General features: G+C 40.3%; 1 protein-coding gene across 3 annotated transcripts in view; it reads left to right on the forward strand.

Annotated features, from left to right (window-relative positions):
* The window catches only part of JADE2 (jade family PHD finger 2), a 398,257-nt gene that overhangs the window by 296,874 nt on the left and 87,538 nt on the right, over nt 1-13,845 (forward strand). For all 3 annotated transcript variants that reach the window (XM_040442544.1, XM_040442555.1, XM_040442550.1), the window contains 2 exons: nt 4,556-4,723; nt 5,447-5,563. In XM_040442544.1, the coding sequence (XP_040298478.1) occupies nt 4,556-4,723; nt 5,447-5,563 (285 nt within the window). The remainder of the gene's footprint in view (nt 1-4,555; nt 4,724-5,446; nt 5,564-13,845) is intronic.

A 13,845-nucleotide genomic window follows, 5' to 3' on the forward strand; every position in this document is an offset into this window, starting at 1 on the left:
TTGGGAGGGGGGGGGGGGTTCGGGTGTGAGGCACAGGTCTTGACAAATAGTGGCAGCATGTGAAACGGTCATAGGCTTGATCCTCCACATCCAGTGATTACTCCACAAAGAGGTTTATTTCCACTGGTGAGTGGCATGACTTTCCTTCTGTTTGGATTACATTTAGAGAAATAATAGTTCTAACATGGGATCAAGTAGGATACCTGTATAGCTTGACAGGTCGCTGCCAGTCACTTAGCCAGCTCGAGCAAGTCAACCAACACTTCTACTTAGCATTGTTCAATAGAATCAAGGCATCTGTCAGGTTCCTTTAGGCTGGATTTACGCTTTCGGGATTTCTGATACCTCAAAGGGGCTGTCTCACTTGAGCAAGTGGCATTTATCGTGTAGACAAAGTTAATAGTTACTAATGTATTGTGATTGTCTATATTGCCTCCTTTGCTGGCTTGATACATTTTTTCACCGCATTATACACTGCTCATTTCCGCTTATGACCACCCTGCAATCTAGCAGTGGTGGCCGTACTTGGACACTACAGGAAAAATAAATCATGCCAGCAAAGTAAACAATATGGACAATGACAATACATTAATAATTGTATTAACTTTCTCTACATGATAAATACTATTTGTATATTAATTGTTTTTCGTGTTGTTTTATCCTACAGTTTGTACAGTTATATTAAAAATGTTAATTTTTTTTAACGAAAAGTTGACCTCCAAGCAAAAAGATCATTGGAGATAGACGTTGCAGTCAAGCACAATAGATGTACATTTGTATGTCTGCTGCCACCTCATCTCCAGTCTTCCCAGGCTGGCTGTGCCACTAAAGCGATAAATGTTTTAAGAGCACTGGCAGCTGTTACATTGTCAGTGGTGAAAGGAGCAACCTATTAAGACTGCATAAATAAACCAAATAAATCATGGGGAAATAAAAATGAGGTGAAAATGGCCATGTCCATTAAATATAAATGGCAGTGTTGAATGGTGTGGTAAATAATTTATTTTGGTGCAATCCATGCATGATGTAAAGTTAACATCATTTACTGTAGTACGTTTACCAACATATGGGTGTTTGTAGATATGTCTGATGAGATACTACCTGAATTCTACAGGGATCCTTGAGAATCTCCACTTACAACAAATCTTGTGACTTAGTCATCTTGCTGCTCAGACCATCTTGGCACCCCTTACTTGGCCAAGACAGGCTGCATTAACACAACTGTTTTCAGGCTTTACAAGGTTGTTTTCACAACCAATTAAAGTCTATCTAGGGGCTATTTACGTGGCCAACGAATAGCGGCCGTCAAAAAATAAGATGTCCTATTTATGGCCGTTTTCATGGCCAGATGGATACCATTGAAATCAATGGGCCTATTTTTAACTACTGTTTAGAAAGAGTGCACCCATCTAACAGTCGCTAAAAATGGGTACAGTATGTTATGAAATGTTTACTGTTACTGGGATGGATCTATCAGTGGCTCAGTGGTTAGCACTGGTCACTTGCAGCACTAGGGTCTGAGGTTCAAATATGAATAAGATCACCAATCTACGTGGAATTTGTATGTTTTCCATGTGTTTGTGTGGGGTTTCTCTTGGTACTCCAGTTTCCTCCCACTTTCTAAAGACATACTGATAGATTGTTAGCTCCACTGGGGACAGTGAGATGCTAATGTCTGTGAGTAAAATAAATACATTAAAAAAATAAAAAATCTAAGCTGTGGAGGCATTTTATTATTAGTATTATTTTGTTTGGGGGCATTTAACATTAAAATCTTTTTTGCTCCTGTAACTGAGGTTGACATATTAGCCTCAGTTACAGGAGAAACACAACCTTCCGATAATTACCACAGAGCTGATCTGGGTCTGCTAAGACCTAGCAGCTTGTTTACTTACCCAGGACCCTGAGATCACATGATTAAGTTTGAAATTGCTATGCAGCGCCATTGATCAGCTGTTGGAAGAGAACGCAGAAATCATATGAACACTGTGTTCTCTTCACTATTTACCTGTTTGCCATCGACATTGCAGCAGTGAGCAGTGTAATGACAACTCCGCCATCCTATTCAAGTGAATAGGAGGGGGTCATCCCATTGAGGTGACCAGAATAGGAGAGAGCTGCAATTACATCTGCCCGCTGCTGGGATGTCAACTGAAAACAGCTAAGCAGAGAAGCGTAGGTGCGCTGCGTTCTCTTCAAACAGCTGATCGGCGGGGGTACTAGGAGTCAGGCCGAAGATAGGTCATACAATATAGAAAAAGCGTTCCAGCCTGTTTTATGTTTTACCACATCCTTTCACAGGGTATTGAGAAGGAAATGCCAAAGCTCATGGGACTCTTAGAGAATATTTCTTTAAACATTTTCAGTATTAATTGTAATAGGAGACAGAATAGGATGAAAGGGAGGAAATGACGAGACATTTTTTCATTTTTGTGCATTTTCCATATTTAGCTTTCCCTTAAAGGGGTTGTGTCACTTTAGCAAGTGGTATTTATCATGTAAAGAAAGTTAATACAAGCCGCTTAGGCTGCTTTCACACTAGAGTTTCTATTTTCTGGTATTGAGATCTGTCATAAGGTCTCAATACCAGGAAAAAAACACTTCCGTTTTGTCCCCATTCATTGTCAATGGCGACAAAGCGTAACTGAACAGAACGGAATGCTCCAAAATGCATTCCGTTCTCATACCGGAGAGCAAACCGGAGCATGCTGCGGTTTTATTTATGTCCTGGGATGCGGAGCAAGACGTTAACTCTGACACTATCTGACACAATAGAAAACGGATCTGTCCCCTATTGACTTTCAAAGGAGTTCATGAAGGATCTGTCTTGACTATGTTAAAGATAATACAACTAGATTCGTTCATAACAGATGCAGATGGTTGTATTATCAGTAACGGAAGCGTTTTTTGCTGAACCCTACCAGATCCAGCAAAAACGCTTGTGTGAAAGTAGCCTTACTAATGTATTATTATTATCCATGTTGCTTCCTTTGTTGGCCGGATTCATTTTTCATCACATTATACACTGCTCGTTTCCATGGTTATGACCATCCTGCTCTCCATCAATATTAGTCATGCTTGCACACTGTAGGAAAAAGTGCTGGCCTCTCTAGTGGCCGGGACTAGGGGAGTGCGCATAGACTGGTGCTTTTTACTATAGTGTGTAAGTATGACCACAGCTGCTGGATTACAGAGTGGTCGTAACCATGGAAACGGGCAGTGTATAATGTGATGGAAAAATGGGGGCATTTATCAAACCAGATACACGTACGTCAGGCTTGTGATGTAAAAATGTTGCACGACATGCCAATTGTGACTTTTTTGTGACATTTAGGAGGCATGTCACTTTTCAAAGTGAGAAAAGTGAATTAGACCTGGATTATGGCATTATTATACTATCTGCGACTCTTGAAATGTCACAGAAAAGTTGCATCCTGTGCCAGACAGTCCTCTGGTGTACGTTTTAAGACTAAGGGCTCATGCACACAACCGTAGCCATTTTTGAAGTCTGAGGAACGTCTGGCCCTCTATGGAACTGTCCTATCCTTGTCTGTAATACTGAAAAAAATAAGACATGTTCTATTTTTTGCGGGGACATGCAAATGATATACCATGTGCTCTCCGCATCTTTTGCCGCCCCATTGAAGTGAATGGGTCTGCATCGGATCTGCAAAAAATGCAAGTCAGATTCATAAAAAAACAACGGGTGTGTGCATGAGCCCCAAGTCATACAACACAGTGCAGTTGCACGAAATACATGAAAACTGTACAGCCACACAATGCAAAACCAGACTTAAAAAGTACATGAAAACCAGCTCAAATAAGAAATGTCCCCGATGGTGTTTTATTTAAGCTATTTCATTTCTGTAATTCGCCGGCGCTATTATATGCTGTAAGTTAGTGACTACTTGCACACCAGAAATCAGAACTAATCCTAACATAATGAAAAAAATCATTTCGTCATATATCTACTGTATGTGCCTAATCTACTCCACCCCTTTGAGTTAGTTCCCTCATTCAAAGGGTCACTGAGTTTTGAGAAATCTTTTGAAATGTCACAGAGACGCATGAAAAGTTTTGATTGGTGAAACCCCCACTTTTCATATGTATCTGTGACTCCGTGAGCCTTTAATACATGTGCACTGTATTTCTGTTTGCTTATAGTATAATACTTTAGATCAGAAACTCTTGGCTGGTGAAACCATTGAAACATGATGGAATAGCTGTAGTTTGTGTCTCATGCTGATGCAAGGTTACATTCGTGAATCTCTGATGGTCCAGGATCTTCAAATAGTAGTGGTAAAGTCAGAGTCAGAGACCTAAACATCAGGGAAGTGACTGTGTTAAAAAAAAAAAAAAAAAACACCAGAAAAAAGCATTCTTTTTATTTTTAGTTTTTTGCAACATACCTGTGTTTATGGTGCATTTTCTTCCTCAAATCCTCAAAAGGGATACTTAAGTTCTTACCTTATAGCTGCTGCTGAATTATCATTAGATGGCATTTTCTTCTGTATGTTGAGATAACATTAAACAACATATACTCTTTGTTCTTTAGGCTTGCTATGGAATCCTTAAAGTTCCCACAGGAAACTGGCTCTGTCGATCTTGTGCACTTGGCGTTCAAGCAAAATGTTTACTTTGCCCAAAGAGAGGAGGAGCTTTGAAGCCTACAAGAAGTGGGACTAAATGGGTCCACGTTAGCTGTGCCTTATGGATACCTGAAGTACGTAATACTGTACCATATGCTATATTACTTTTGCCTATCATTTTTTTAGACATTTATTTTGATGTTTACTAATAGTTATTTTGTTATTCTTTAATCAAGGGCTTATTACTAGCCCTTAAAGGGGTTGTTCAGCTTTATGATGATTTTTTACAGGCCTCACAGTGCGGCTGGACTTGCGGTGGTGATCATACTTGCCTGATCCCCGACGCTGGGTTCGGGCTGCATCACCACCTCTCTCCGTCTTTGTAGGTTCCAGGTCTCCTCTCGTCAACATCTGGTTTGACACAAGGCATGAGTCAATGGCCGTAGCAATGATGCAGTCATTGACTGCAGTAGTCACATCCCCTGAGTGAAACTGGATGTTCATGCGGGGAACACTCAGGTCCTGCGGAAATGGCGGAGCAACAATGGAGCTGGAACTCCGTGGTTGGCATCAGCTAAGTATGATCATCACCGCAGGTCCAGCCACGCTCTGGGATCTGTAAAAAAAAAAAAACATCATAAAGGAGAAAACGCCTTTAAAGAGGTTTCTGTTTTTTTTGTGTTACTTCTTTGGCTGCATAAGTATTTAAAATGTGTGATAATTGTTTCTCCACTTTCATATATTATGTTTTTTATTTGTGTGTTATTACAATATAGTTTTTTTTTTCATAGTTAAAATTTTATTGCATTTAAAACTCTTGGAATGAAGATAACCTTTTGCTCTTCTCTTCTTTTCAGGTCAGCATTGGTTGTCCAGAAAAGATGGAGCCTATTACTAAGATTTCACACATCCCACCAAGTCGATGGGCTTTGTCCTGCAGCCTGTGTAAAGAATGCACCGGTACTTGTATCCAGGTATGTCCTTTATAGCAATGCTTTTTCTCTGCCGAGTTAAATGAACCAGCAGGACACATGTTCACCTCTCAAACGCAGGATGTCTGGATTGATTGAATGTGTCAGCACTGGTAAGGTCGATAAGCATCAGAGATTGCCGTGTATCTCTTTGATGTATGTAGTGCAACATAATGAGAAGATTAATGTGATTTATCACATTGTTATTTTATGGCTCTGTGGAATCGTTCACAGTCAAATTACACTTCCACAGATGCAGTTATTAGACATGTTATGGCAGTCTTCTATTAACAAAAAAAAGAAATAGTAAAAGGGTTGTGTCACTTCAGCAGATAGCATTTATTATGTAGAGAAAGTTAATATAAGGCATTTACTAATGTATTGTGATTGTCCATATTGCCTACTTTACTGGCTGGATTCATTTTTCCATCACATTAGACACTGCTCGTTTCCATGGTTACGACCACGCTGCAATGCAGCAGCAGTGGTTGTGCTTGTACACTATAGAAAAAAGCACCAGCCTATGCCCACTCCCCCGGTCCCAGCCACTTGAGAGGCCAGCATTTTTTGCTATAGTGTGCAAGCACGAGAAATTAATCTAGCCGGCAAAGGAAGCAATAAGGACAATCACAATACATTAGGAAGTGCTTTGTATTAACTTTCGCTACATGATGAATGCCATTTGCTAAAGGGTCAAAACCCCTTAAAGTAGTCACTCATATGTGACAGCAAAGCGAAAAAAGATAGTCAGTGTTAAAAAGGACCTTTCACCACTCCTGACATGCCTGTTTTAATAGCTTCACGCATTCCCCATGTATTAACAATTCTGGAGCATTTATTCTTATGGCTCTATGTTGTGCCATTCCTTTATTATTTCTACTAGAAGTTATGAAGGAATTGCTAGCAGTCTGCAGTAAGGGTACAAAGGGGAGGTAACCAGTTGTGTGTGTGTGTGTACCTGCACAGTCTGACAATGGCAGCACTGATCGGATAGAGTGAGTCTGTGCAGGTGCACACCCCAACTTGTTACCTCCCCTCTGTACCCTTACTGCAGACTGCTAGCAATTCCTTCATAACTTCTAGTAGAAATAATAAAGGAATGGCACAACATACAGACATAAGAATAGATGTTCCAGAATAGTTATTTCATGGGAAATGCGTGTAGCTATTAAAACAGACATGTCAGGAGTGGTGAAAGGTCCTCTTTAAGACTGTGAATATCTTATAAATAATAGAATGAAGAACCGCACTCAATTTAAGTGTCTCTGGTGCCAATCAAGGGCTGCGAACAGCCAGTAAATATAAAATGAAAATTGCGGCACTCAGATTTGGATTATTGCATTCAAACTTTTTTTTATTTTTTCAAGTTTTTGCAGTAGTTTCATCCAAAAAGCCCAATTAGATCCTTGGTACAAACAGTGTATTAAGACCAGGCGTTTCTGTCAATTCAGACCTTCATCAGTGGTCACATATTTTTATCTGAAACAATATATGGTGCAAAAGATAAGTTGGTATGAAAACAACTGAAAATACATATTTTTGTATAAAGAGAAAAAAAAGGAATTTTTTGTACATGTATATAGTAATCCAATTTGTTGCTGGGTATATAGCTTGGTTGACACATAAAAGAACATTCCACAGACGTCTTAGGATGGAGAAAATTAGATCATGTAGGATATATGTGTATGCAGCGATCCGGAAGGCAGGGACACCTGGGCACTGTCCCTGCCTTGTCTTAGGGTTGCCCTGCTGTCACTGACAGTGGGCAACCCGATCAGCAGCTGCACGATTAGCGTGCAGCTGCTATTTCTGAAAGGACGTTTTAAAACGTGCTTTCAGAAATAGAGGTCCACCCATAGGACGTTTATATCCTATGGGCGGACGTAAAGCGGTTAATGCAATTATCTAGTCAACCAATCACATGGCAGTTGCTTCAATGCATTTAGGGGTATGGTCCTGGTCAAGACAATCTCCTGAACTCCAAACTGAATGTCAGAATGGGAAAGAAAGGTGATTTAAGCAATTTTGAGCGTGGCATGGTTGTTGGTGCCAGACGGGCCGGTCTGAGTATTTCACAATCTGCTCAGTTACTGGGATTTTCACGCACAACCATTTCTAGGGTTTACAAAGAATGGTGTGAAAAGGGAAAAACATCCAGTATGTGGCAGTCCTGTGGGCAAAAATGCCTTGTGGATGCTAGAGGTCAGAGGAGAATGGGCCGACTGATTCAAGCTGATAGAAGAGCAACGTTGACTGAAATAACCACTCGTTACAACCGAGGTATGCAGCAAAGAATTTGTGAAGCCACAACACGCACAACCTTGAGGCGGATGGGCTACAACAGCAGAAGACCCCACCGGGTACCACTCATCTCCACTACAAATAGGAAAAAGAGGCTACAATTTGCACGAGCTCACCAAAATTGGACTGTTGAAGACTGGAAAAATGTTGCCTGGTCTGATGAGTCTCGATTTCTGTTGAGACATTCAAATGGTAGAGTCCGAATTTGGCGTAAACAGAATTCGAACATGTATCCATCCTCTGATGGCTACTTCCAGCAGGATAATGTCACAAAGCTCGAATCATTTCAAATTGGTTTCTTGAACATGACAATGAGTTCACTGTACTAAAATGGCCTCCACAGTCACCAGATCTCAACCCAATAGAGCATCTTTGGGATGTGGTGGAATGGGAGCTTCGTGCCCTGGATGTGCATCCCTCAAATCTCCATCAACTGCAAGATGCTATCCTATCAATATGGGCCAACATTTCTAAAGAATGCTATCAGCACCTTGTTGAATCAATGCCACGTAGAATTAAGGCAGTTCTGAAGGCAAAAGGGGGTCCAACACCGTATTAGTATGGTGTTCCTAATAATTCTTTAGGTGAGTGTATATATGTATATATATACACATCCAGCTCCATGTATATTTGGTAACCGTGCCTTGTTAGATATATGGTGACGCACAATATGGTATGATAGCAAATAATATAGATAATAGTAATAATAATAGAATGAAGAACCGCACTCAATTCAAGTGTCTCTGGTGCCAATCAAGGGCTGCGAACAGCCAGTAAATATAAAATGAAAATTGCGGCACTCAGATTTGGATTATTGCATTCAAACTTTTTTTTTTTTTTCAAGTTTTTGCAGTAGTTTCATCCATAAAGCCCAATTAGATCCTTGGTACAAACAGTGTATTAAGACCAGACGTTTCGGTCAATTCAGACCTTCATCAGTGGTCACATATTTTTATCTGAAACAATATATGGTGCAAAACATAAGTTGGTATGAAAACAACTGAAAATACATATTTTTGTATAAAGAGAAAAAAAAGGAATTTTTTGTACATGTATATAGTAATCCAATTTGTTGCTGGGTATATAGCTTGGTTGACACATAAAAGAACATTCCACAGATGTCTTAGGATGGAGAAAATTAGATCATGTGAATATCTTATAGACCTGTACTAATTTTATGAAATTAATAATCATTTTGCTCTTATCCTTTTGGGTGAGGCTTTGTGCACGTAGTATAGTAAGTCACTGACTTGGTCAACATGAAATCTCATGTGTCTGGGGGCACTCCGGCTGGCCCTCGATAGCATTTGTCAGGGTAAAGAGTTGATTGGACTTTTTGAAAATCCCTTTTACCTCATTAGATAAGTAGCTGCCTTCATTGCTATTGCCGTTGTCACTGTTGCCATAAAAAAAAATAATAATAAAGATCCATGCTGACCCAAGCCTGTTGTTTATGGTGCCATTGGCTGAAATACATGAGATTGTGGATAAAACGGCATGTGTGAGAGTCAGTGGAAGCTTCTAATAATATTGTGCTATCATCCCACAGCTCTGGCATCTGTGTGGTAAAAGAGATTTATTTATTTATTTTAGGCACTTATATAGCGCTGACATATTCCGCAGCGCTTTGCAGACATTAGCATTAACCTGTTTCCACTGGGGCTCACAATCTAAGGTCCATATCAATATGTCTTTGGAGTTGACAGGAAACTTATTTTCTACAATAAAAAACACACATGATCTTTGTACTTGAATGATTTTGACACAACTCGCAGGATAGCAGTCTGAACTGGATGGACAGATGTCTTTTTTTTAACCTTATAAATTATGTTACTATGTTACTTACTTGCTACCCCATTAGAGGGCACATTTTGACTTTGGCTTCTCCTCTACATAAACCCCTAACGTAATGTCCACTGGAAAACTTTTAGCATTTATGCAGTCGTGGCTGCTTTATTTTAGGGCTATCTTTATGAAAGACATGTTTTGATCAGTTAGTTTAAAGCTCTGCCCAGGTTATGTACCATTTGCTGCATCACCCACATAGTAAGGCTTCCCCTGCAATCTTGGAAATGTTATCATATGGTAGGATATGTTATCATGTCTTTATTTTACAGGAGCTGGTGTCTGTGGTGCTAGATTATAATTACCTAGCATTGGGATTTCCGCTTTAAATACATGTTTTGCTGCCATTTCAAATTCTGTCATGCTTTCCCTGCACTATTTCTTCTGTAGCTCTTCATTATGGCTTTTAGCAGAAGCCAGAAATGTTTGCTGAGTTTAACCTCTGCTATATCAGTTTCTTAAAATGGTTGTCAACCTTAAGAACGTTGAATTATTGATTCTTTTTTTAAATCAACACATACTATATTTTTGCTCCATAAGACACAATAGGATATAGAGGAGAAAAATAAAAAATAAATATTTTTCATCAGACCTCAGATCAGACCCCCAATTCTCATCAGACCACCAAACTCCATCAGATCTCTGACCAGATCCCCAAGATCCATCAGACCCCCAGTTTAATCAAACCTCATATCAAACATAAAACAATAAATTAAAGAGGTTGTCCGAGTTGTTAAAAAAAAAAAAAAATATATATATATATATATATATATATATAGCACTGTAAATCTAATGGTCAGCAATATATACATAAGCTAAGCAAGTTTTAGGCAAAAAAATTATATTTCCTCATTCTCTTCTGGCCCTTTGTTTACCTGCAGTAACAACAATCTCTCAGGTTTTCCTCATGAATACTTGTGGGTGTCAAAAAAGACTGTCCCTCCCCCTGCTCTGCAAAGGGGGTGAATAAAAGTGATGCCCTGAATGAAATGTCTGACTGCTGGATACTCAGCCGCATGTTGTTTGTGTAGGACTACAAGTCCCAGCTGTACAGTGACACTTCTGATACATACAGGATCTTCCCCTACGTGTTCTTGTGCAATGCTCTGCAGAACTCCTCCAGTCTGTCAGCTCTGTGTCCGCAGAATGAGGAGGGAAGGTCCTGTGTCCAGCATTTGTCTCTTCACTGCTTGCAGCTGCTCAGCAAAGCCTCCAGCCCTGAGTCTGTGCTGCTAATGGTAGAGGGGGTTAATCTTTCCTGAAGAATCCAGTGGGAGGGAGACATAGGGCAGACAGCAGCAGCTGGCCAGTGCAGGGGGGCATGGCAAGCACAGACACAGACCTGCTCCTTGTGCACGAAACATCATCAGAGCTGGGAGCGAAGCTGACATCACAGGTCATGTGACCCTCAGTGAAATCTGAGAAAGGAGCCAATGCAGATGAAGTGAAATGTAAACCCCTTACATTTGATTTGCTAGAAACATACAAAGGACAATAAAATAACTCGGAGAACCCCTTTAACTTACCTCTCGTGCTTCGGACTGAGCTGCCATTCCGCAGGTCCAGTGGCCTCTTCTGCACTCAGCGCACCCTGTTCTTCCGGCCTGTGCTGCGACTCACGTGTACTGGGTCATTGTGCTCATCTACGTGAACTATGTCCTGATGCTGTAGGCAGCCAGGACACGTGCAGCTCAGCAACCAGGAATCATTTACAGCCAGCGCCACACTCGCCACCCCTATGCCTCCTGCATACTAATAACCACTGCATAGTGTAAGTGCTCATTAGTATTTGCTCCATACGACGTACTGCCATTTTCCCCCCACTTTTGGGGAGGCAAAAAAGTGTGAATTATGGAGCGAAAAATTGTGTCTTTAAGAAACGTTTCCAACTAATATTTGGATGAAGATCCAAATATTTCTAACATAAATGCACATAGCGACTTGTTAGAATTTAGTTTCAGGGATGTTATCTTGGGACTGCTATTGCACGTCTTCTATTAAGATGGATTATTTCCATAGGATGTATGTATCCTGGCCATATGGCAAATGTATGTAAGCAAATTAGTAGATTTGTAGATGACAATTACCATTCTGGTGGTCAGATTCCTTTCCCTACATAAGACACCAATATTACCGCATATAGACTGAAAATAAATATGATAACAACACTAGATGTAATCAAAGTGTATAATTCATGATTACTAAAAATACACAAGCCAATAAAACAAGTGCTAACTGGATTGGAAAGTGCAACGCATGAAGTAATATCCAAATTTTAAATAAATAAAGTGCATAGATGAGTAAACCTGTATTGGACCGGGCCACCACCAAACCCCGAAGCGCATTTCGCGGTCTGCTTCCTCATAGCTGTATATCCTGGTTCACTAGGAATCTGTGCCTTATGACACAAACATATGCTACAGTTCTTTTAAAGGAACAGTAACCATAGCAAATAGACAAAAAAAATCCTTTTTTTTTTTTTTGTTGTTGTCTTTGTGTCCTAGGAATCTGCCATTTCCCCTTTCTGCTTTTCACAGTTCTTTGCCTGACTGTAAGATAACTGGCTGTAGAAGAAGCCTCCCCCAGGGGACTGTCTGCAATAGGATACAAAGATTGTAAATCCCTGTCTATCAGTTAAGCTTTGTCCCTTCTGTTGCTTACAATTTAAAAATGGAATCTGTCGGCAGGAAACTAACCTGTTTTCTCTCCAGGAGGTTGTACAGGACAGTTTTATATTATTAACGTGGAAAATTATTGCAGATAGTATGAACTAGTGGTGGCAAGTTTCTCTCCTCTTTTATCTTTCATTTCTTTGTTTAAAGGGAGTCTTTCACCTAAAATCACCATTATAGAACACTAACATCAGGATCTCCATTACATTCCCCATATTGGAATGCTACCTTCCATATTGCTGTCCATTGGCAATTTTCTCAGAAAAACACTTTTATTCAGTATGTTAATTAGCTTCTGAAGGTGCCCAGGGGCGGCGTTCATGCGGCCGTTGACCAGGCCCCTCGGCGCTTTTCATACAAAACCCCTCCCCTTCCACCCCTCTGGCCTGCCCTAGGTTCTTCTGATTACATCCTAGTGAGAAATCCAGCGCCAGCGCCGTTCAACAGATTCGCCGCGCCTGCGCACTTCATTCCCCATTATGGGCAGAGGCAGAAGAGCGTTTATGTGCTGGCCTGTACATCTCTATATAGCCGGCCTTCTGCCTCTGCCAGTTGGGGATCACTGTTGTAGAAATTTAGTTTGTTATGGACCTGCTTGGTAAATACATACTCCCTTACCATTATTTTTGCCAGTGTAAGGACGTGTTCTCATCTGCACTGGAGTTTCTGTGCCTTTGTCACAGATTTTATCAAAAATAGCAGAGAGGAAAGTCCTGGAAGCAGGAATTTTCTGTCTCCTAAGAAAGCATTCTCCCAAACGGAAACTGAAAGGGAACAGCACTCAGTGACAAATGTACCAAAATAGTCGTTGGATGCTCGCCAACACTGGGTTTGGTCCAACTAAACCCAAATATGAAGTCAAAAATAGAGAGTTGAGGCAGCACTCCATAGGCATTCAAAGAATTCATATAGGATTTGTTGTAGATTCCAGATGCTACATTTCGGCTGTGAAGCCTTTCTCAAGCATGCACAAACTGAACACAGGTGCCCATATATATATCACTACCTTAGTGACATCATAAATGTACATCAACAGTATTAATGACATCATCAAACACAGACCCTAAATGTCCAATAGACAACATTGCATGAAACATAAAACTATAAAGTCAGTATATAAGTGCCAATACCTGTTAGGTGGAGGAAGAATTAGTGAGAGTTCATATCTCTGCTTCATTTTCTGTTCTTCTGATCCGTCAGAAGGACCGAAAAAAACCAGCATCCTGTAAAAAAAAAAACAGATCCTGTTGCACATTTGGCATCTGTATGAGCCATTTCCATCTGAAATCCGTTTTTTAGACGGAAAAAAGTGCAAAATGCAGGACTTTTTTTTCTGTCTAAAAAAAAATGGATAGGGACGTGAACTCTCTTGCTGACGCTTGTTATTAAGTTTATTGAATAAACCAAATGTCTGCACAGGGTTTCTAAGGGGGAACTACACATGCGCTATTACGTAATGTGCGTGCC

The sequence above is a fragment of the Bufo bufo genome, chromosome 1 (genome assembly GCF_905171765.1).
Source record: "Bufo bufo chromosome 1, aBufBuf1.1, whole genome shotgun sequence".
Classification (NCBI taxonomy): Eukaryota; Metazoa; Chordata; class Amphibia; order Anura; family Bufonidae; genus Bufo; species Bufo bufo.